Source organism: Gossypium arboreum, chromosome 9 (assembly GCF_025698485.1).
Source record: "Gossypium arboreum isolate Shixiya-1 chromosome 9, ASM2569848v2, whole genome shotgun sequence".
Lineage (NCBI taxonomy): Eukaryota > Viridiplantae > Streptophyta > Magnoliopsida > Malvales > Malvaceae > Gossypium > Gossypium arboreum.
The window spans coordinates 80,348,236-80,373,273 of record NC_069078.1 but is presented as its reverse complement, the minus strand read 5'-3'; the positions used below and the strand labels follow the sequence as shown (position 1 = coordinate 80,373,273).

Here is a 25,038-nt window from a genome sequence, read left to right as displayed (position 1 = left end):
CATTTTGATTTCATTAATTAACTCAACATCAATTACGTTAAAGAAACCATTTAAAATCGATATTTGTTATAATATTTAGTTATCATCAGCACAAAACCCATTCGGATGGTAAGTTTAGAGTAGGATACGTGTTGACATGCATGAAACCTACTTAGTAAGTTATATCGATGAACAATACCATATCATATAAATAGAGAAACCCCACCATTTAAGAGAGACAGAGAAAAACATTCAACAAATTGGTGCTATGAGCGTGGAGAATTTTTTATCTTCAAATCTTCAGTTTGTAAAAAAATCAAAATGGCTCACCCCAATGAGAATTTTCTCATTAATTTTTTTTTAGGACAACCTGGAGTTTCTAGTGCTGGTAATCAGCCCAATGAGAAAGATTTATTACTAGTTGGTTTTCCGACCGACTAGAAATTTTGGGTGATTGGGCTCATGCTGGAGCCTCAAATTCTTTTGACTTGAATAACTTTTTTGGCCAGGGATTATCACTCCCCTCTGATCAAGAGGCATCCCCACAACAATATTTTTACTCTTCATGAGCAAATGAGATTGATGAGGGAGCAAATGACTTTGCAAAATGTTAGGTTTTAGTAGCAGCAAACATTTTAGTAAGAGTTATTAAGCAGGATGAAGAGATGAGGAAAAAGGAACAGTCAGATAATTCTGATTTCCATGATAATACCATTATGCATAAAGAAGGCCCCGGGGTACATACAAAATCGTGACAGAATAAGATGGATGCTCTATGTAGAGATGTACGGCATTTGCATCCTAACTTTCAAGATATTGATTAACTGTTTTGTTCTAACAATCTGCTGACTCTTGAGATCACAACTATGAGTTTACAAGTTGATTTTAAAGTTCCAAAAGAAATGTTTGAAAGTAAGAGGGGCCCTCGAGCACATTTTATACAGTACAATGATTATATGAATGTGCTGGGAACTTCTGATGCTGCGAAGTGTAAGGCCTTCTCAACGACCCTTAAGGGAAGCGCAAAAGATTGGTATTTATCTCTCCCACAGGGTTCTATTCAGAGTTTTTCACAGTTAGGTCAGATGTTTTTAGGTAGGTTTCAAGCACATAGGACAATAGTGGGTACTCCTATAGGTTTGATGTTTATCAAGTAAAGAGAAGGGGAAAGCTTGAAGGATTATATTAATCATTTTCATGCAACGACGTTAAATACAAAAAATCTAGACGACCAATTGGCCATCGATACTTTTATTATGGGAGTCTTGCATGAGCATATGCAATACTCGTTCACTTATAACAGGTCACAAGGTTTGGCAAATTTGTATGAGATAGTTTAAAAATTTCGATGTTTTTGCATGATCTTTTGCGGATATGTCTGAGGTGGATCCTCAAATAATTGTTCACATGTTAAATGTGCTACCTGAGGTTAAACTAGTTAAACAAATGAAAAGAAAGTTTGCTCCGTAAGTTGTAAAGGCAGGAAATCAGAAGGTGGGGAAAACTGCTATCAACATGATTTATTAGAGAGGTCGCATATCCTGATTAGGTTTCGAATGTGGTAATGGTGAAGAAGGCTAATGGCAAGTGGAAAATGTGTATTGACTTCACCAACCTCAATAAAGTTTGCCTTAAGGACATTTTTCCCTTACTCTCGATTGATAGGTTGGTTGATGCATCCTCAGGGCATAGATTATGAGCTAATTTATGGATGCATTCTTAGGTTATAATTAGATATCTATGACCCTAGAGGATCAGAACAAGACAACTTTTGTTACCGAGGAAGGCTTATTATACTATCAGGTCATGCCCTGTAATGACTCGAATTTTTATAGTTATCAAAAAAGTACATTTCCGGGTCTCCGTTTCTGAAAAATAGATTTGTAAATATTTATTAAAAATATTTACGAAGTTAAGAGAGTGATTAATTAAAGTTTAATGAAGCAAATTAGCTTAAATAAAGGATAATTAGATGAAAGGATTAAATTGAATGAAGTGTGAAAGTTTAATTATAGAATAAAGAAAATTAAAAGGACTAAATAAGGAAATAAACCAAAAGAGTGCCAAGTGTATGGCAAAAATAAAATACAAGTATAATAAATATAATACACACATTTGTAATACATATATTTATTTGCTTATTATTTAAGTAAATATTAATGTATTTATTATTATTAAATTAATATTATATGATAAATAAATAAAAAGTTGACAAATGTATGGTATGTATAGTGACATGTGTGATACTAATATACATACATTTGTAAAATACATGTATATTTACTTATTATATAAGTATATTATTAAATTATATATTATTATTAAGTAAAAGATATTTATATAATAAATAGATTAAAGAAAGACAAATGTAATAATATATGTGTATACAAATGTAAAATAGATATTGGATATTAAATAGATATTTTATTATAGCTATTATTAAGTTATTATAATATATATATATATATATATATAAAGTAAAAGGAATAAAAAAAAAAGAATAGAAAAAGAAGGAAAGGATGAAACGAATCAGAGAGCAGGAGAAAGAAAGAAGGAAGGAAAAAAAAGAAAGAAGGAAAAAGGGAAAAATTGGATTTCAAGGCTTGAAAGTTAAATAGGTAAGTCAATTTAGCCCTTTTTACTTAATTTTGATGTTTTGGAAGCTTTGGGACAAGATTTTGATGAAATTAAGTGAATATTTTGAAAGTTATTAGATTTTTAAATATTGTTCATGTTGAATAAAAAGATGAATTACGGGTTAGATTGATAGGAATTCAAGTTAGAAATGAAATAAGGATTGAATTGTAAAGTAATTCATAAGTTTTATGTTATAGGGACTAAATTGATGAAATTTCGAAATTAGGAAAATATGCTGAAAATTTAATAGTTAAGTATGAGTTTAGTTAAAAATTGAGTAGAAATAAAGTATGAATTAAGATAGAAAAGTAAGTGAATTTAGTTAGGATTAAATTGAAATTAAAAGTAGAAAATCAACATTTTGCACTAAGACTATTTTGGACAGCAGCAGTAGTCTAAGTTTGAAAAATCACCAAAAATTGTATAAATTCAATTAGAGGATGAATAAAATATGTAATTAAAGCTTATTGAGTCTAGTTTCTTATAGAAGAAACAATGTAAGCAATTGAATTGTAAATTATGAGATATAATGAATTTTGTGAGACAAGGTTAGAATGAATTCGGGTTCCCCTGTTCTGACTTTGAAAAATCACAAAAATTGAAGAAAAATAATTAGAGGCTTAAAGTTATATTTTTAGAATTAATAATGAGTCTATTTTCAGGAGAAATCAACGGAATATTATCTCGAGTTCATCTTGTGAGATAATTAATTTTAGTGAAGAAGGGCCTGAAGCTGTCGCAATGAGAATAGGGTGAATTTAAAGAATAAACTGTACCTAATGGCTAAACTAAAAAATTCTGAAAATTGGTAAGAAGATATATGAGTCTAGTTTCAGGTAAAATTAATGGATTTTAATTTGGAGTTCCGTAGCTCGAGTTATAAATAATTTAGTGACTATGACACAGATGGACAGCTTGAATATTCATAAAAGTAAATAATAAAAATTATAGATAATGTTACTTACAAGTGTGTTATATACACTAAGGATGTGGAATGGAGAGGAGGAGGAGGAAAAATATGTATGAATATTCATCTAGCATGGCTAATTTGCATGTTTTAGGCTCAGGGGCTAAATTGAATAAAAGTAAAACTTTATGGGTAATTTTGTAAAAATGTCAGAAATGACCAAATTGCATGAAATGGATTATTTTATTATTTAAATTACAAAATTGAATGAAATTATTAATTTAGTTCAAGATCGGGGGAGAACATGTTTTAGGGATTAAATTGAAAAGTGTTGAAATTATGGAAAATTCTGATAGTTTATAGAATTCATGGATTGTTATCAATATGTATGAGAATAATATCTAGAAATAAGGATTAAATTGCAAGAATTTTATTTTCCTGACCCTAAGGATGAAATCGTCATTAATTAAAAGTTTAGGGGCAAAATGGTAATTTTTCCTAGAGCATTAATTAAATGCATTAGAATATGAAATAAATGAAAATGATGATCAAATTTATTTATAAAGATTCGGACGACTCAAAAATGAGACTTGATCGTGGAAAATAAAAGATATCGGATTAATGAAATTATAAACACAAACAAGCAATGAGATAAGTTTGTGTAAGTTGAATTGTATTTTAAATACTTGAAATATGTTATTTTAAATACTTGAAATATGTGGTTATGTGATGAAAATATGATTTGAATGTTCAATTCATGATAATTGATGAAATGTTGCTAATACTCGATATAAATTGAAAATAAAGCCCGGTTAAATGAAAGGAAAATTTGATGGATCTCTGAAAAGGAATTGACGGTAAAAAGGATCTAGCCCGGACGGGTGATCCTATTCTGATACAGCCCTCCCAAAGAATACGTGTAAAATGAATTTAGCCCGGACGGGTAATCCGAATTAGGGTCTGAATTTAGCCTGGACTGGTAATTCAGATCGAAGCTCATTTGAGTAATTGTCATTGCAGGGGATTTAGCCTGGACTGGTAATCCCGACAATACTTTATGAGTTTATATTACAGGGGATTTAGCCTGGACTGGTAATCCCACTGTAAGGATGAGGTTCGCGGGAGTGGGCTCTCTGATATGAAATGTGTAAGACCATGGTTGAAAGATACCATGGCAACCTGATATGAAATGTGTAAGACCATGGTTGAAAGATACCATGGCAACGTGATATGAAATGAATAAGACCATGGTTGAAAGATACCATGGCAACGTGACATGAAATGAATAAGACCATTGTTGAAAGATACCATGGCAACATGACAGAAAATGAATGAGTAAGACCATAGTTGAAAGACACTATGGCATCATGTCAAAGATAAATAAGACCGTGGATGGGAGACGCTATGACATCTATTGAACAATTGATATTCAGATAATACTTATCAGATGACGAATGGTTATATGAAATGGTTGTGTGAAATGTTTATAAGAACTGGTCATATGGAAATATATGTACAAAATAGTTGTATGAAATAATTATGAAGATAAATAAATGAAATAAGTATAAGTACATGGAATATAATTTATGTCAAGTTTGATATAAACTATTACCGAATAAATATACATAAAATATATGGAAATGATGGAGCATGAAATATTGATATAATGAAATGAATGATATATGCTTATGAAGAAACGGTAAGAGCATGATATGTTTCATGACATGTACATATATGATTATCTTTGATATGTTGATACAAGGATATTATGTAAGTTGAGACTATTATTAAACTCAAGTGCGATATGTAGAGAAAATAAGTATATCAATGTTGAATATAGATGAAATGTTTGCAAGTATAGTAACAATGATGTTGTTTGACGCTTAGACAAGTGCCAAACTATTGATCGAATGGTAACATTGTAACGGCCTAATTTTCAGTGGTGTCGGAAATGGTGATTTGAGATCACTAAATTCGACAAATAAGATTGAACAAGATAGTAATTTAATATTTATGAGTCAAGTAAGAATTTAGAAGAATTTGTGAAATGGTGAAATTAGTGAATTAAAAGAATTTATTAGGTCAAACGGGTCAAAAATGAGGTATCGAGACCTCAAAGTTGAAAATCGAGCTATAAATATTTTTATAAATATTTATGGAGTGTCATTGAGTTAGTATTAAAGTTTAGTTAGAAAATTTTAATGTTTGGATGGCTAATTAATTAAAAGGATTAAATTGAAAATAGCACAAAATTTGTTAAATTGTGAGTAAATAGCTTAAGTATTTAAAAGATGGATTTAAAGAGCAATTAGACCCAAAGGTTAATGGCTGGACGGTTTGGGTATGAAATAAGCAAGAAAACAATGTGAACAAGGGCAAAATTGGAAATAGATAAAAGTTAATAGTTAAATAATGATGTAATTGAAAAATCTAGACATTTTCTTCATAATTTCTCAGCCAAAACGCCATAGAAGGTCTGGAGAAAGCTGGTTTTTCATACTTTTACATCATGTGAGTCTAATTCTTGCTTTTTCTTGATAATTTTATGTTTTTATGACTTTTACAATTAGGTCCACTTGTAGAATTCATTAGTTTTGATTTTATGGGTGAAATTGGAAGTTACCCTGGATGGATAAGGAATTTTATGATGAATTATTATGAAATTTAAGTTCTAATTTCATATTAAGGTGGTTTTATTAAGTGATTTTGATAGGAAATGATATTTAGGACCTAATTGTGAAAAAGTTGTGAATTGAAGGTTTCTGTTGAAATTCAGAATATAAAAGGTTTTGAAATAGTTTATAATGATAAAATAAAGTGTTAATTGAGAAAAATTAGTTCAATTGATGGGTGAATTGAGTAGGGACTAAATTGTGAAACTGTAAATTTTGGGGTAAAAGTGCAATTTCGAAATTTGAACAGCATAAATTGTGAAGTGAAATAGAAATCAAATAAATGCTAATGAGTAGAAATATTTTATATTATAGATCAAGAATCCAAAGAAGAACGAGGAAAAGAAAAAGTTGCGAATAGTCCCAAAATTTCAATATCTTCTACAAATTAGCCGGTAAGTTCATATGGTTGAATTTAGATGTTTATTTGTGAATGATTGAAGTTTATAATGTGTTATTATATACGAATTTGTTGTGGGATTGTGTAGATTTTGTTAATGAAAGAATAAATGTGGAAATGCAAATTAGGAAAACGCAGGATTGAGTACGTTCAGATCGTGGACGTGTGATGAATTGATTGGATAAGACCATGGTTGTTCCATGGCAAAGTGTGAAATGTAGGTATGGTATCATCCATACTGAGTTGTGAAATGTAGGTATGGTATTATCCATCTTGAAATGTGAAATGTAGGTATGGTATTATCAAATCCATCTTGAGTTAAGAAATGTAGGTATGGCATTTCCCATACCGAGTTAAAAAATGTAGGTATGGTATTTCAATGAGGAAAACCATACTAAGTTGTGAATCGTGGCATTGAGCAACGACGTACTCAATTTCGTAAGCCGTTTCCTAATTTGATTATAAGAAATAAAGAGAAGTGATCCAAATGAAAGAGATTGAGTAGTTATTCTTTGTTGAGCTCAACTATGTGAATTATTATAACAATGGTTGTGAATCACAGGAAACTTTAGTAAATGTTTTGGTATTGTTTGGAAATATTATGTTTGGTAAGCATTACTTTTAACCTATGAACTTACTAAGCTTCAATAAGCTTACTTGTGTGTGTTTAATATTTTATGTAGATTGACTTGAAGTGAAGTGGGTAGATCGGATCAACACAACAAAGCACACTATCCAGATCAATTCGGTAGCTTTTGTTTTATGTTTGAAGATTTATATGGCATGTATAGAGTTTGAATGAATTGAAGTAAAGATGTTATAAACTAGTTAACAATATTTGTACTAAAATAGTTTTCGGTAAGTAGCAGTAGTTTGACTTTGAAAAATCACTAAAAATAGTAGAAATGGAATTAAATAATGAATAAATTATGGAATCGAATCTCGATGAGTCTATTTTCATATGGAAGAAGCAAAACAGGTATATGAGCTATATTTTATGAGATGTTTAAATTTTTGTGAAACAGGGCCAGAGCAATTTCTGGATCCCCTGTTCTGACTTTGGAAATTCACCATAAATTTTACAAAGATAATTAGAAGTCATACTTTATATGTACAGATTTCTTATTGAGTCTAGTTTTATTAGAGACAAACGGCATAGTCATTGAAGCTCTGTACAGAGAGATATCTGATTCGTAATACACAAAGGTCAGAGTAGTCAAACCCTGAAACAGGGAGATTTTAAATAATAAAATGTACTAATTGGCTTGACCAAAATTCTAGAAAAAATTGGTAAGTAGATATATGAGTATAAATTCAGAGAAAATTTACGGATTTGGATTTCAAGTTTTATAACTCGAGATATGAATTATTTAGCAACTATGACACAGTTGGATAGCTTGTCTGGAAAGTGTGATATAAATTGTTTGAATTTGTTTAAGTGCTCAAATAAGTTTAGTAATGCCTCGTGCTCGACTCCGGCGACGGTCTCGGGTAAAGGGGGCGTTACAAACATGTTTAATTATAATGAGCATTGAAAGAGTAAGTACTTAGATGAAAATAAAATTTAAGATTTTGCGAAATTTTTTTTATAATCCCGATTTAATTCTGGTTGGTTTCTAATGTATGTTTGGGGCTTTGAGGGCCCAATAGAGAGATGTTATGATTATTTCTAAAATATGAATAATAAATGACTCAGAATTATCTGAAAATGTTCAGTAAACTCCGGTAATGTCTCGTACCCTATTCCGGCAATGGATACGGGTAGGGGGTGTTACATGCCCTTTGGTTTGAAGAACGCAAATATGACTTACCAGAGATTGGTAAACAAAATTTTTAAAGAGTAGACTGGGCGAAGTTTTAAAGTTTATGTTGTTGATATGTTGGTGAAAGTTTCTACTAGCATGTTCAAGATTTATCATAGGCATTCATGTTCAAGATTTATCATAGGCATTCACGTATTTAAACCTTAAGCACCCTTATCACCTTCATCAGCTTCACCCTCACTACCCTCACCACCTTGATTACTATCACCAGAACATTTAACAGATGTTGCAGTTAATAGTAAATCATAATCAACAAAAACAACAATGTCAATCTCAAGCTCTACATACAGGTCTATCTCCTTATGCTTAACTAGTAGTTAAACATGTCAATAGTGCTACTATCATTCCACACAACCTTAAATTTATCTTACAAAGTCCCACTACCATGTACATGGAAATAAATTAGTTGCACTGTATTAAACCTTAACCATTTTTTAACTATTTTACACAACTCAAAATATAATATCATATTTGGATCCTCTTTAATCCTCAACATCTCACCACCTGAATACCTAACATGGGAATCACGTACAAATTTACCTCAAACATACAAGTTTATGTAGTATTCCTCCTTCACAAACATATGTAGTTTAAACAATTAAAAAAAACATATTACAAAGGTTAGAAAACAGTAAGATTCCATACTAATAGACAAATAAAGTGCAACAAAAAAAGGTTTACACAAACAAAATATGAAATAATATAAACAATACAAAATGCATATAAAATTAGATGATTTAATAATTATATAATCAAATCTTATAAAGTTTATATATATAACATAAAAACGACCAAAGATGCAGGGATCACTTCAATAAGTTCACCTATTGAACTCTGCCTAGAATTAATGCCCACACCAACCAACATTATAACCCTTGGATAAAAATCATGCATTGAACCAAAAAGTATAATAAAACATGTAGATTTGTCAAATTTTGGGGTTGACCACTATCATTAATGAAATCGAAAACCCTAAACCAAGAAACTAAAAACTAAAAAGTCCTATTCTTTCCAGTAATTAAATTGAAAACCCTAAACAAAAAAAAAGCTAAAATACCCAAAATTTCTTTTGTAACAGCCTAATTTTCAATGGTGTCGGGAATAGAGATTTGAGATCACTAAATTCGACGAGTGAGTTGAAAATTTAATAAATTAATACCTATGAGTCAAATGTGAATATAGAAGTATTTTTGAATTAGTGAATTTGGTGATTTAAAGAATTAATTAGGTAAATTAGGTCGAGAATGAGGTATCGAGACCTTGACTTCATAAACCGAGCCATAAATATTTTTAGAAATATTTATAGAGTGTTAATGAGGTAGTATTAAAATTTCGTCAGAAAATTTTGACGTTTGGGTGGTTAATTAAATAAAAAGGACTAAATTGAAAAAGGTGTAAAAGTTGTTAAAAGGATAAATAGCTCAATTGTCAAATGATGAAGGACCTAAAGTGAAAATAAGCCCAAAGGAGATATTTTGGGCGGCAATAACTGAGAAAAAAATCAGGAAAAGGGTGAAAGAAGGGCAAAATTAGAAAATTACCAAAATTAGCTAAATAAAAATGGGACCAAATTGAAATATCTAGAATTCTCTTCATTTTTTCTTCATTCTCATCAGCCAAAATGCCATAGGAGGGGTTCTATAAGCTGGTATTTCATAATTTTTGCACCAAGTGAGTTAATCCTTACCTTTTTCTTATAATTTTTGTGTTTTTAAGACTTTTACAACTAGGTCCTACTGTTAAATTTATTAGTTTTTGATTTCATGGATGAAATTGAAAGTAATCACGGTTGAGTTCTGTAAGTTTCTGATGAAATAAAATGAAATTGAAGCTTTAATTTGTTTATGAGATGATTTTATTAGGTAATTTCAATAGAAATTGATTTTTAGGACCAAATTGTGAAAATATTTGGAATTTAAGTCTAGTGCTGAAATTCTGATTCCCAAAGGTTATAAAGTAATTTAAAGTGATAGAATAAAGTGTTAATTGAGAAAAATCAGCTCAATTGAGAAGCTAGTTGAGTAGAGACGAAATTATTATTTATTAAAAGCTTAGGGGAAAAATGGTAATAAACATCTTGCACTAAAACAGTTTTGGACAGCAGCAGTAAGCTAACTTTGAAAAATCACTATAAATTGTAGAAATTGAATTAGAAGATGAACAAAATATGGAATTGTAAATCATGATATATAATAAATTTTGTAAGACAAGGTTAGAATGAATTCCGGTTCTCCTATTCTGAATTTGAAAAATTATAAAAAATTTAATAAAATAAATAGGGGCTTTAATTTATATGTTTAGAATCTTGAATTAGTCTATTTTCAAGAGAAACAAACGGGAACATCATTCAAATTCTGTACGAGGAGATAATTAATTTTTAGTGAAGAAGGGTCGAAACTGTCAGACAGCAGAACAAGGGTGACTTTAAAGAATAAACTGTAGATATTGGTTAAACCAAAAATTATGAAAATTTTATGGTAAGAAGATACATGAGTCTAGTTTCAGGGAAAATTAGCGGATCTTAATTTGGAGTTTTGTAGCTCAAGATAAAAATAATTTAGTGACTATGACACGGATGGATAGCTTGAATATTCACATAAGTAAATGGTGAAAATTATGGACAATGTTACTTACAAGTGTGTTATTTATACTAAGGATGTGGATGGAGAGGAGTAGGAGGAAAATATACATATATATGAGTGACTTGTGTATAAATTGATCACATGCCCGATTATAATCGATAAATTTTGAATTAGAAATGATATAATGTTTTATTTGGAATATTTATTATGAAATTATGATTATCGCTATAATACAAAAATCGAACTTGTGAGTTTATATAACTAAATTTTAGTGACCATTTGTTAATATTATTAAATTTCAATATTATTTTATGAATGGTGATTAATATTTATGTATGTTAATTGTTGAAAATAAGTAAATTATGTACAAAAGTTATGAAATTGAACTAAGTATTTCAGAGGAACAGAACCCAGGAAATGAGTATGATCTTTCAGTGAAAAAGATGAATTGACAGTAAATTACCCAAGTAAACCGAGATTCAGCATTTGTTGCGAATTCTCGTGTTTGCTTTCCGTTTAGCTCTTACGAGCTTTCGTTAACTCATGAGTTTCAGCTAACCTTTTTGGGGTTTCAGTTCAGCTTTGATGAGCTTCAGTTAGCCCTCGGGCTTCTGTTTAGTACTTGTGTGCTTCAGTTAGCCTTCGGGCTTTCATTTAGCACTTGTGTGCTTCAGTTAGCCTTCGGGCTTCTGTTTAGCACTTATGTGCTTCAGCTAGACTTCGGGCTTCAGATCACGATGTACTCAAATCCGTAAGCCGTCCCTTGAATGGACAAGTTGGTAAGTCGTAAATGTAATGTGTGGAAAAAGAAATGTAAGTAATGTTATCATTATTATTGAGCTCAATTATGTGATTTCGTCATTCAGAGATTGTGTTTGACAGGATATGTTAGTAAATTATGAGTATGTGAATCAAAGTAACAGAATTTAAACACCTAATGAGGTTGAGCTCATTCATATGAATTTGTCATTTGAAATTGTGATTGACAGGAAGAAATAGTGAATTGCATGCTAATTATCTGAAAAACAAGAAAAATGATGGTTATTGATATATGGAGACATGAGACATTGATATATGAATGTGGAATACGTTTGATAAATGTGTTCATTTATAATTATGGAATTATGTACCTCATGTGTGCTATTTGCATAAAGATGATATTTCAAATATTTTGGTGAATAAAGCTTAAATATGAAATAGTATGAAATCGAGACAAGTTGTTATGAAAATATATTTAAATTATCTGTAAGTGTTTCGTACTCCTCGGTAATGCCTCGTACTCTATTCCGGCGACGGATACAGGTAGAGAGTGTTACATCTCTTCTAATTAGTAGCCAAATCGAAAACCCTAAGCAAAAATCCCTAAAATAAAAGATCATAAATCTTAAACCCTAAACCAAAATCCTCAAAAAAAAAAAAACATTAAACTAAAATCCCCAAATTCAACAACCTTAAACGAAAGTCTCCAAACTCTAAAACTCTAAACCAAAATCAAAATAACATATATAACGTTTTCAATATGAAAACTTTTTAAAACATACCCCAAAATACCATTGGTAGCCAAAATGCGATTCTACAACAGGCTTTGGATAATCTCCTTTCACATAAATTTTTTTACATTCTTGAGTTAGGGTTCAATTTTTGCTCTCTCTTTTTTTTTTTTTTTAGATTATCTAATAGTGATTGTTTTTTTAAGTTCAGACTTCTCATTTCTCAAACAATTCAAAATCGGTGTGTATTATGTTTTTAGTTTTTAATTGTTTTTTAATGAATAAAAGTTTTTTGTATTATTTTTTATTTAATTACGTGTGAAATGCGTTGACATTTAGGTGGAATAAAATTTTTTTTCCACATCAGCTTAATTAGTCAACTAATGACCACATCAGCATGTCAGTTAAATACAAATCAATTTGACAAAAAAAAATAAACTTACTAATATTTCCTTTTTTTAACCATTAACATCAAATAATTTCTTATATTTCCAAACATTTTAACACGATGTTTTTCCTCGCTTCCACCCACGTTTATAGTGTGCCCATTTTATTTTATCATTGAGTTGCTGTTCTGTGATTAGCATAAATAGATTTAGGTGCATTGCTGTCTCTCTATCAATTGCGTTTGACTGCTTTAATTGTACAATCATCGTTTAATTTCTGTTTCGTTCCCGAGAAATTTGGCGGAATAAGTAATTCCAGTTTTTCTTGTTTCTAAAAGGTTAAGTTTCTCTTTTTTTCCTTCCGTTTTTCTATTCTAAGTAATAAGTTAATGCCATTCTGTACTGGGTTTCATATAATATTTGTGAAGCGGGATTTCACGATTTTGTATGAAACTAGTAGCTGTTAGATTCCCGGTCTTGCTTTTCTTTTTCTTTTATTTATATTTTGTTGTTGATCAAAAGGGGAGCATTGGGTTTTGGTTTAATTTTGAATTGCATGCAGATACCTGAAGATAAAGAGTGAATACGATTGAGAGGAAAGGAAGGTGTTGGATTTATACAATTGATTTTTTTATTCATTTTTTATTGGAAAATAAAGAATCTGAAAAAGGGTTTTCGTTATTTTCCCTTGAATTTTTTTTAATCCGAAAAAGGATTAAGATTTGACAAATGAATGTGGTTGGCAAAGTTGGGAGTTTAATTTCACAAGGTGTATATTCTGTTGCTACCCCTTTCCATCCTTTTGGCGGGGCTGTTGATGTCATTGTTGTTCAGCAACAAGATGGGACATTTCGAAGCACGCCATGGTATGTTCGGTTCGGGAAGTTTCAGGGTGTTTTAAAAGGGGCTGAGAAGGTTGTTCGTATAACTGTTAATGGCGTTGAAGCAGATTTTCATATGTGTCTTGATAACTCTGGGGAAGCCTATTTCGCAAGGGAGGTTGATGCTGGTAAAGGATATGATACAAATGGTGAGCTGAAAGATTCTGAGTGTGAAGTGACACAGGATGATGGTAATAGACACATTGCTCAATTTTGTAGACTTGAACATAGTGTCTCAGACACCAGGGTGGCTCTGTTGAGGGATGAATTAGATGCCATTAATCCGAAGCGGCTTGAAAGGTCGGAATCTGATACTAGGTTCTATGAGTTTCAAGATGAGCAATCCTTTCTAGAGGATTCAGTTAATGTGTCAGATGTCGGGCCTGGCCAATGTGATGGTTCAGATGCTGCATATCTTGGTGAAGCACAAGATTTAGATTCAGAAGTTGTCTTGGTCAGTGTGGATGGTCATATGCTTACAGCCCCTGTATCAGCATCGGAGGAAAATGGTGAAGATGTGCAATTAAGCACACCCAGGTTTCATATAGGACCAGATGAAGAACCTGAGTGTTGCAATGGTAATGAGGAGCTAATTTCAGGTGACGATGTGTGTGCCGCTGGTTGTATTAATAAGCTCAGTTCAGCAGCGGATAAGGACTCTCATGATATTAGTGCGAACAGTGATTCAACTGCTTTGAGACACCATCCAGAAGTTTGTGTAAAGGGGAGGGAACATGGCTGTCAAACCGAAGTAACTCAAAACCTTTCTAACCATCAAAGTGAATTTAACAGGCCAAGTGATTTTGGAGATGCATCTGTGATTAAGAGAAGGGGGGAGGTTTTTCAAAGCTGCCTTGAGCTATCTGAATTGGGAAGACATGGTGAAAACACTGATCCTGTAGGTACAAATAGGCCATCTAAAGCTCACATTTCCCAAGATAAACCTTCTTGCAGCCCTCCAGACGTTAATGAAATCAAAGATGGAGATGTTGGTGACTCCAGAAAGGAAGATTTGTTGTCTTCTTCCAACAATAATGGATCTCCTGACTTACCAGTTGAAAACAAAGTGTTGGAATCTGATTGTTTGGATCCTAACAATGCGTCTGTTGGTAATGGATCTCAAGTGAAAGATGAACAGTTTGGCACATCAGCATTGACTGATGGGATAAATGGCAGTCCACAAATTCCTGAACCTGAGAATAAGAGTAGCCAAAGTGAGAGTGTCAAAACTGAATCTACTTCTGGTAAAGAGACAGAAGCTCGTGCTAATCCAGGTAAGGAGCTAAGAGTCCTTTTCCTCCTTTAATTATTTCCCTCTCTTTTTCCTTGCTTTGATTCTCATGGAATACTTGGTTTCTCTTGCTCACCTTGTCCTTTCAGGAGTTGAGATCTCTCTCTGTGGAAAAAAACTTCATGCTGGTATGGGGTTAGATGCTGCAGCTGCAGTCTTTGAAGCACACCGCATATCAAAGGAAGAATTTAAAAATAATGCAAGGTCAATTATTAAGAATTCAAACCTTATCGTCCGGTTTGGAGACAGGTATTTTCCTTGGGAAAAAGCTGCTTCTGTTGTTCTTGGAATGGCTGTATTTGGTTCAGAGTTATCTCTTGAGCCCCGCGATGCAATCCGTGTTGAACAGGATGAGTCATCAAACACAAAGGGTGATGATTCTGTAGTCACTTCCACATCCTCTAGCCGCGGATGGAACCTCTGGCCTATTCCATTTACAAAGGGCAAAACACTTGAGCACACTGATAGCAATTCATCAAGTGAGGAGTTGTTTGTTGATTCTGAATCTGATATACAAAATACACAAGCAGGTTCAACTCTTGATTCTTCCTGCAAGCAATTTATTAGAACCAATGTTCCCACTACTGAGCAGATAGCTTCCTTGAATCTGAAAGATGGTCAAAATATGATTACTTTCAGTTTCTCCACCAGGGTTTTTGGAAACCAAGAGGTTTCAGTTCTCTGCTAAATTCCTCACTCATGTTTTTGAGGTTTGTGTAATGCTCAAATGTCAGCCTCTAAAACCTATGCATCTTTAACAGGTTGACGCTCATCTTTACTTGTGGAAGTGGAATGATAAGATTGTAATCTCAGACGTTGATGGAACTATTACCAAGTAGGGATTTTTACCTCTTGACGTATCTCTCTTCATTATTTAAAATGTTCTCGTTTCACTCATTTAGGGGCTTGTCTAGACTCACCTGTAATTCTTATTATGATATGTGTATTCTCAACCGGTACATGATTTCTTTAATAGACTTGTTATGATAAGTTCAATACTGTACTATTAAGTAAAACTGGATTATAAAAGAACCGGAGATAAATAAGCCAGGTACTTATATATTTGAAGCCGAGATTGATCTTCCCCTAAGACCTTTAGCATTAAAGCAACAATGAGCATTTCCACAACCTGTCATTTCCTAATTGATTTATGGTGAAATCTTTGTTTTGAATGTGTTTCAATCTTGTCTAAGAACAAAATGTATCTTTCGATAACCTTGACACATTTCTTTCAGGTCTGACGTTTTAGGCCAGTTTATGCCTTTAGTTGGAAGGGATTGGACACAGTCTGGTGTGGCCAAACTTTTCTCTGCTATAAAGGTATGCTTTTCCTCATATGTTTCATTGTTCAACTTGACTTAATTGAGCCTTAATTCTATTCTGTACTATGATGCAAAACTGGATCTATGAAATGACTCCAGCATTATTCCTTTCCTTTCGTATACCCACCACCAATCAAAAGTCGCCTCAGTCTCATGTTTTCCTTTTCTTGTTTCTTCTTCTTTATAAAGTTTCTATTGATCTAAGTGATGATATATTCTTTCATCAGGTTTTATAATGCTAGTTTATGGAATAGCATTTGACAGACTTAGCACCATGATGATGTGAATGTTATCCCATTATTATGCTCCTTAACTTTTCTCTCTTACTACCATGTTTTTGCATACACAAACACAATATTGCTTCGATGGAACATTGGGTTCAATATCAAGTCACTTTCGAGTTTGATTTACCAAAGTGATTTCCTTGGTATCTGATGTCAAATACCGAATTGTGTGTTCACAACAGGAGAATGGATATCAGCTTCTATTTCTCAGTGCACGTGCAATTGTTCAGGCATATTTAACCAGAAACTATTTACTCAACCTGAAACAGGTAGCAAAATAGCCCAGGTTTTGCTGCTCTTAACCTCCTATTTCAATGTTAGAAAATTCTAATATACTATTTTTTATTTCTTCAAAAGAATTATTTTCTGTTGCATCTGAATTTTACATTTTACTTATGGAAGCAAAAAGGCAATATGACAAAATAATAACTAAATGGATAAGCCAACACATTTAGAGCCATCTTGTAAAAAAAAAAAAATCGTTGAAATCATGAGTATGTAATCAAATTCTTAACTGATTCCTTTTTTCATGCAGGATGGAAAAGCTTTACCGAATGGACCTGTTGTTATTTCCCCTGATGGTTTGTTTCCTTCATTGTACCGTGAAGGTAAGGTCTTCGATTTTTTCCCCCCCATTTTTTTTCCATTGTTTATTGAAGTAAAATATAGCTTGTTGTTTCAAGTTTGCATCACAACTTTGTGGCTTCGGTAACACGAGGGAAATTACATCCCATCATAGAACCCATGAATGATAAAAGTGTCTGTCTTTGCAGTTTTGATCTTTTTTGTCGAAATCTTTTGACTGTAGTATGTAGTTATGTACTTGCATGCATTATCTTTTGTATCCTCTTCACCCCTCCCCATTTTCTTCTTAGTTGTGATAACATATGAGTACCATTCTGAGTTATTCTACAATTTCCTCCTTATTCATGGCAGTGATAAGAAGAGCACCTCATGAATTCAAAATAGCATGTTTAGAGGTAAATTCTGAAATAATAAACCTTGTTTCTCAATATAGATTTAAACTATTACCATGATCAGATCGGTCTTTCACCTTTGATTTATTGGTTACATGTGCATGCAGGATATCAAGAAACTTTTCCCTTCCGATCACAATCCGTTTTATGCTGGCTTTGGAAACAGAGACACAGATGAGCTCAGTTACAGAAAAATTGGAATCCCGAAGGGCAAGATATTTATAATTAACCCTAAGGTACAACCATATGATTGTATGAGAAAAAAGAGACATAAAACTTAACTGAAGCCTGTCTTGCGGTTACTATTGACTTTCTAATAATCTTGGCAGGGTGAGGTGGCTATTAGTCAACGTATTGATGTAAGATCGTATACGTCATTGCATACTCTTGTTGATGACATGTTTCCGCCAGCCTCATTGGTTGAGCAGGTAAGGAGTATATTTCCTGTCTCTTTACTACAAATTCTCTGCAAGATTGTCCCTGGATTTTATTTTGGAGCCTTCAATGGTTTCCCTGATATGGAAATACTTTTGCAGGAAGATTATAACGCATGGAATTTTTGGAAAGTGCCATTACCGGATATTAAGTGAGATGTTGGCTTAAGGAAATACAGTTTACTTCTACCAACTAGTTAATGAGATGATGAGTTGGGTAAAGTGGCCCCATGGTGAACAGATCGTCGTGACTGCTTCCCACACATTTATATTCATCTGTGACCTTCAAAATCAAAATCATTGCCTCCCACAGATGTATGTACCATAGAAATAAAAACATTGTTTTGTTGATTTCTATGATTAATATAAAGTGCATTTTAACACATTCTACTTGTTCATTTGGATGGTTGATTAGAGTTCTTAAGACGAAAAAGTTGTCGATTGCAATTAAAAATATGCATATTTATTATTGTAAGATGAAAAAGTGGACAATATGTTTCATGGAGGGGAGAGAACACTCTATCATAATTAACAAAAACATGAGTTTAACTACATCTTGAAGGGGATTGGTTCCTAATAAGGGTTGATTGCAGTAACAATAACCTAAGCTATGGCAATATGGCATAATAAGGCCATTAATAATGTTATATAAGATGTTTTCATCATCAGCACTGAAGATCCAACATAAAGATTCACTGAGCACTAGCTGAATCCAAAAGCTGAAGTTCAACAAAACATTTCCATGCAACTTTTCTTACGGTTCATATTTAAGGTTTATAATTATTTTTCTTAATAATATCGTTTCTAAAGTTCGAACTTATGTTCTCTCTTTGAGAATGCAATATATCTTACCACAACACTCAAATACTTTTTGATTAATTTGATGATTATTGTAGATCACATGATATTACTCCAACATAATTCATCGCCATTTTTACGAAAATCTATAATAACAAATACATTTCCTATTCTCTTTGGTGCGTTGTTATAGTGGCAGGCATGTTATGGATTTGAACTCAAAATTCAGATGTCAAAGATCAAAATTTTCAATATATCTAATACCCAACCATTCCTTAAGGATCAACTATTGTTTTCGATGATTATAACTTCCTTTGGATATGAGTAGAACTCACGTTTCAATCTGTTCACAAATTTTGTACAAATGTACTATGATTTTGTGTTTAGATAACAACAACTTTATTCAATCGTGAAACTCGTACCACATTGGAGCACAAATTTTTCATTAGGGTATTTTGCTCCAGTTGAAAAGCAAAATTACCGTTAAAAAAAATGGGAAGGATTCACTTATACCTTTTAATTTTACATAATTTTAAATATTTTTCATGTGATTATTATTTAAGGATCTAATAATCATATATTATATTTCACTTATATAGATAATTTATATAGATCATACATGTCAAATTTAATATAAATTAAAATTTTTAATTATTTATTTTATTTAAAAAATTTTCTAACCGTAAAATAGATATTAATATATACAAAATTTTATATTGATATGATAGATATATTATATTGATTCGAAAATTTACATACATAGCAAATACAAATATATTGATAAATTTAATAGTTGAGTGGTTAAAATATTAATTGTATAAACTCTTTATAATTATTAAGTTTATATAATAATATAAGATCCAAAGTGATGAGTTCTTCCCCCAACTCTTCAACCACGATGTATTTATGCTGTTGTTGTTAGGACTTTTAAGGGCCATGCAAACACGACCATAAGGAGACAAAAAGGCAAAAACAGGGACAGAAATAACAAGGTAAAGAACCAAGGACGCTAAGAAGTTAAGACGAGGGAAAAACTAATAAATGTAGATGGAGTAAATGCAGGTTCAGGATCAAAGCTTCAGAATGAAACATGTTCTCAAAATTTTTGCCATGCATTCGAATCATTTGTAAGACTCAGAAAGTAGTAAAAAGGAAAACCCACTTATAAAATAAAAGTGAGTCCCATTACCCATTGGGTCTTGGCCTTGAACTTTTTAGAGATCTCAGCTCTGAGTTGTAAATGATGCAACTTTGAGTCCTTTTGACAGTGGCTCAGCCAAATGATGCAGGCATTAGTGTTTTAAAAGCTAATTGCCACGACCGAAAGTAAGATCCCTCCCCCTCTGAACTCAGTGACCAGCATCACGTGATCACCTGCTTCATTTGTTGCAGCGAAACCCAGCTTACCCTTTTATTCCACACCAGAACTTGGCCTTCACCCTCGTAACATAACACTAAAATATATATATATTCTTCTTTTTCGGGCTGGAGTACAGTGTAGAAAACTGCACATACAAGGTTCAATGAGCCCTATTCAACATATTGTGGCTGTGGTTTTGGATCAAAGATTTGAATGTTGTTTTTTACCAAAATTAAACAATTAGTACAAGAGGAGACAAGCAAAAATAAAAAGCAGCCCCTCCAGCCTTGGATAAACCACGTCCCACCACATAAATATTGGAGTTTGTTAAACTTGATTTTTTTTGTAGGTGAATGAATGGCGTTTATGTTTGTTTTTAGTGAGGTGAATGAAAATAGGAAAAAGAAAATCAAGGGGAAAAAAAATACAAAATATCTAATGTTCTAAAAACCGAGGTTAATTCATACAACTATCCTCCAAAGATAACTTCATCTGGAATGTACAAGTCTCCCATGCTTTGACCAAGTCAAATACTGGTTGGCATACATTGCATTGTCTGATTCTGATAGATCATTATCACATCACAGCTCTTGGAGAACACATATAATTTAGCTTAGCTTAGTTTAGCTTAAAGGTTTTGGAACTTTCAATATATAATAATAGCTCTCTGTCCCTTAGGCTCTAATTTATCAGTATTGAATTGTAAAACTTGACACTGCAACAAAACAGGTTTTGGAAACAGGGCTGGCTGGCTGGCTGGCTTTCCCTTTTCAAATTTAAATTTTGCTGCAGTGAAAGAAGTTTGTGGAGGTGCAGAAAACAACAACCCCTATTGTGTATATATAAATAATTGGTCTTTTGTTTTATATTCAGGAAATAATGCTGTTTCTATTTCAAAAGTTTTTAACTGTGAGTGTTAGACACGAGTATATTAAATAAAGAGTGGACGTAATATAGGTTAAAATTGAGGCAGACAAGTAGTAGATGCTTAAATCCTTGAGAATTCCCAAGTGGATACACTATTATTATACATGTCATTATCATATAATTTAAAGATTCCATCAGTTCTTTTGATCTAAATTTTTCATTCTCCTACTTTCATTTTCTTCAACACTGTTGAAAGAGATATGCATGGGCCGCTTACAATGAAACTTTCAGCAAAAACAAAAGGGAACTGTCACCTTTCTCTCTGCTGATATTGGAAGATTCTTACCTTCTGCCACCACATTTCAAGTTCAATTCAAAGTACATAAACATGGGGTTCACCAACATTGTTATCCCACTTTCCTAAAACAACAGTTGTTGCATTATAGGGATTTGATCATATGGTTCTAAGCTCATCTTTCAAGCTTTACTAGTTTGTACCTGTTAGAAGTTCATTGGCTAATGGCTATGGATGCAAGTCATTCATTAACATAAGAAGATTCTTTGGATTTTTTAATTTCAGAACTGGAAATTATCTGGAATAAAAAGACAAATGGTTGTAATTCACCTTTTGGAATTGGTATCTGATGTAAAAATAATAACAGCAAGGTCATTTTGATGCAGAATTGAAGGGATAAAAATGCAAAAATACTACATATATGGGTCAGTCAGAAGCTGTTTTCTGCCATTTTATTATTTGGAACCATTCAAGATATTACTTCATACAAAGGAGAAAAAAAAAAGGGTGGCAAATTAAAAATGTAAAAGATCTGACAACTCCTTACCATATGATTTTCTTTTTCTAACTTGGCTCCATCTTCACTTTAAAGGATACCCCTCTCTTTCGTCACCAACGTCACACCTTCCATAACTGAGCATCCCCGAAAGACCAAGAGAGGTGCTTTTGAGAGTTGAAAACTGATGGCCATAAGCCAAGCTTCAAGTAACCATGCAGATGAAGATTATATAGATATGGAGGTAAGCTCATCCTCCAACTATTTGTGTTATTCCATAAGCTCTCCACCTCAAAGTAGAGAGTTTGAGTTCCAAATGTGTTCAGTTTCTCCAGATGGAGATATTACCTCTACTTATCCAGCTGATGAACTCTTCTACAAGGGCAAGCTCCTTCCCCTCCACCTCCCTCCTCGCCTTCAAATGGTTCAGAAACTACGCCAAAGTTCCAACAATTCTGCCTTGGACTCCAAAACTCAACCACCCATTGAACCAAACCCTGCTGTCCCTTCAACTAATACAAGTTTCCCACTGGAATACTGCACCAGCATCTCTGCATCAGAATCCTGTAGGGTGAGTAGTGAGCTAAATGCTGATGACTATTTCTTTGAATGTTCGACTGAAATGAATGGATTCATCGGCAACGGTTCGGTTTCGAAGACGTCTTGGTGCCGAAAGCTCATGCAGATCAAGCAATCCTCAATAAGCCAAAAGCTCAAGACATCTCGTGCATATCTTAAGTCCTTGTTCAGCAAGTCTGGGTGTTCAGATGAATCTTGTGCCAAAGCAGCATGCAATGTAGAAGCAGGTAATGTTTCAAAGAACAAAGATTGTGTAAACAAGTACATGAAAATGGCAAAGAAGAATCCATTTGGCAAGATTGATAATGAGAGATATAAGTTATCAAGTATCATTATGAAGACCATTGATAAGGAGGTGGTTGAGGATGCTGCAAATAGCCATAGGAGGTCCTTTTCAGGAGTAATTCAAAGGCATTCTACAACAAAGTCTTCATCTACATCTTCATCCGATTCCTCTTCATCGTCGTCTTCATCGTTTTCATTCAGCTCAAGCGGATTCTATGATTTACACTTGCTGAAAAGAAGCAACAGCGCCAGTTCGGAGATGGAAAATTCTATTGAGGGAGCAATTGCTCACTGTAAGCAGTCTCAGCAGCTGTCTAGTTCAAGAAAGATTTCAGTTAACGGGGACCAAGAAAGACCAGGATTTTGCAGCATATGATCTTATGAAAGAACTATATATATATATATATATATATTTTTTTTTTGGGGGGGGGGACACTGAAAAATCCACCATTAGAATCACAAAGTTGGTACCCAGTTCCTGTTACATTCTTCCAAAGCGAGTCATTTTCAATGCAGTTGCAGTGTGAGATATTTTGGATACTTTGTATGATTTTCCTTCACTGTTAGACAAGATCAATTTGTTAATGTTACTATAATAGCTTTCTATGGTAGAACATATTGAAAACCCCATTATTAATCTAATTTAAAAAAAAAAAAGAGTGGAGATTCTTCCATGGAAGATTATCATTCAAAATCAATGGTCACTATATGGCCTTTTCCTTTTTGTACTTGCTCAAGATATTGCATGATTAGAATTGGTTGAATGTTTGCTTCAATTTTCATTTCCCCTGTTTCCTTTTTATTTTTAATTTTTGTTTTCCTCCTTGGACTGGGACAAGACATTCTCTTTTACAAGGACTTGCCAGTTTTCTTAGAGCTTCTTTTGACATTTGACAATGATCTCAAAGTTTTACTCCATTTATGCCAAGTTTAAAAGTCAATTGCTGTTGATAACAGTGAAATAGGAATCCCCCAAAATTTTTTTTTCTAAAGAAAAAAGAAACCGTTCTATCAGTAAGATCAGCAGAACTTTAAATCTTAAATTCTGTATAAACTGCGTATTTTACAAAAAGCCCCTTTTTCTACCAGAAGCTTTTCCCAGAAATAGAATTTTTTTATTGCTGTTTCAGCCTTTCAGGCTTTTTTTTTTCTAACGAAACTGAAATTCCCAGTTTTCAATATTGAAGAAAAATTATTTTATGAATTTTTTAGTATATGTTTATTTTAATTGATAAGGATGGATGATATGGTAAAAATTTATAAAGTCATTTTTCGAAGTGATTATGATAATAATAAATTTATTGCATAAAATTTAAAAATATAAGAATTAACATAAAAATTTAAATCCGCAAGTCCAAAAATCCTCTACCATCTTTCTTAATTCAAAAACTTTTCATTTTAGTAAAGTAAATTATAATAATAATAATAATAATAATAATAATCTATTTTCACTTAATCTAAACAAGGTAATAACAGTAAGTGTCATTCTTTTACTGGTCAAATAACTCCCTTGACATCAAGGAGAGAGACCCTGCAATCTTACTTTAAAAAAAAGTAGGTTTTTAATTATACTTTGATGCCTAAAAAAACTTGATTAAAGGAACCAACTTATGCTTTATTCAGAAGTAGCATGATCATCCCACCTGCTAACCACCATGGTTTACTGCAACTTGAGACTAAACTATACCAAATGCTTTAGGTTATTGAAATTATATTTCTATTTATGAAATGATTTTCATCACTACCCTATACATAACCATCTACATGGAAAATGTGCAATGTCATTGTTAACTGAAAACGAAATGACCCCAACTATAAAGCAAAGAAATTCATTATATCTTATTGTTCTTTTCTCATGAATTTGACTAACCATTAAACTAAAACAAAACATGCCTGCTAGATTTTTGACATAGAAATAATGAAATTGCATTGCAACTAATGTGACAGATGTTGAGCACCATGAGTACAGACAAGAATAGAAAAGCAGCTACTCCTTTTCCCTACCTGTATGATCATCACCCTTTTTTCTTCTCCACTTGGTGAGAAAAAAAATGGAAGTGCAAGGGTCTAACACTTTGTAAGCTAGTAATTTGGATCTTTATTTCATGTTTATGTGAAAAAGACTAAAAGTTGGATCCCAAAAGTATATGCTTATCATGCATACTTTGTATGAGTAAACTATGGGGCTAGCTGAATTTGGTATTGAAGAAAGGAAAAGTTGCCGCTGCATTTAGTTTGCTTAAAATATAGAAAAATAGGGGCCTTCTAGTTCTTGCTTTGAAATATTGTGTTA

At 32.5% G+C, this 25,038-nt stretch overlaps 3 protein-coding genes across 4 annotated transcripts in view; 2 read left to right on the top strand and 1 right to left on the bottom strand.

Annotated features, from left to right (window-relative positions):
* The window catches only part of LOC108455731 (glutathione S-transferase L3-like), an 83,323-nt gene that overhangs the window by 24,318 nt on the left and 33,967 nt on the right, over positions 1-25,038 (bottom strand). The window lies entirely within an intron of this gene.
* LOC108455705 (phosphatidate phosphatase PAH1-like) lies at positions 12,965-18,450 on the top strand. 2 transcript variants are annotated; one of them, XM_017754239.2, is made up of 11 exons: positions 12,965-13,214; positions 13,439-15,031; positions 15,138-15,718; positions 15,810-15,883; positions 16,284-16,368; positions 16,837-16,923; positions 17,190-17,262; positions 17,591-17,634; positions 17,739-17,867; positions 17,961-18,059; positions 18,168-18,450. In XM_017754239.2, exons 2-11 carry the CDS (start codon positions 13,606-13,608, stop codon positions 18,219-18,221), a joined length of 2,652 nt encoding a protein of 883 aa, XP_017609728.1. In that variant the 5' UTR covers positions 12,965-13,214; positions 13,439-13,605; the 3' UTR covers positions 18,222-18,450. The 2 variants fall into 2 exon arrangements, with proteins under 2 accessions (XP_017609728.1, XP_017609730.1); XM_017754241.2 differs by having other exon boundaries at positions 12,965-15,031.
* Positions 21,813-23,521, top strand: LOC108456283 (probable membrane-associated kinase regulator 3). The gene has a single exon (XM_017754877.2). The coding sequence runs from the start codon at positions 22,069-22,071 to the stop codon at positions 23,119-23,121; it is 1,053 nt and encodes a 350-aa protein (XP_017610366.1). The 5' UTR covers positions 21,813-22,068; the 3' UTR covers positions 23,122-23,521.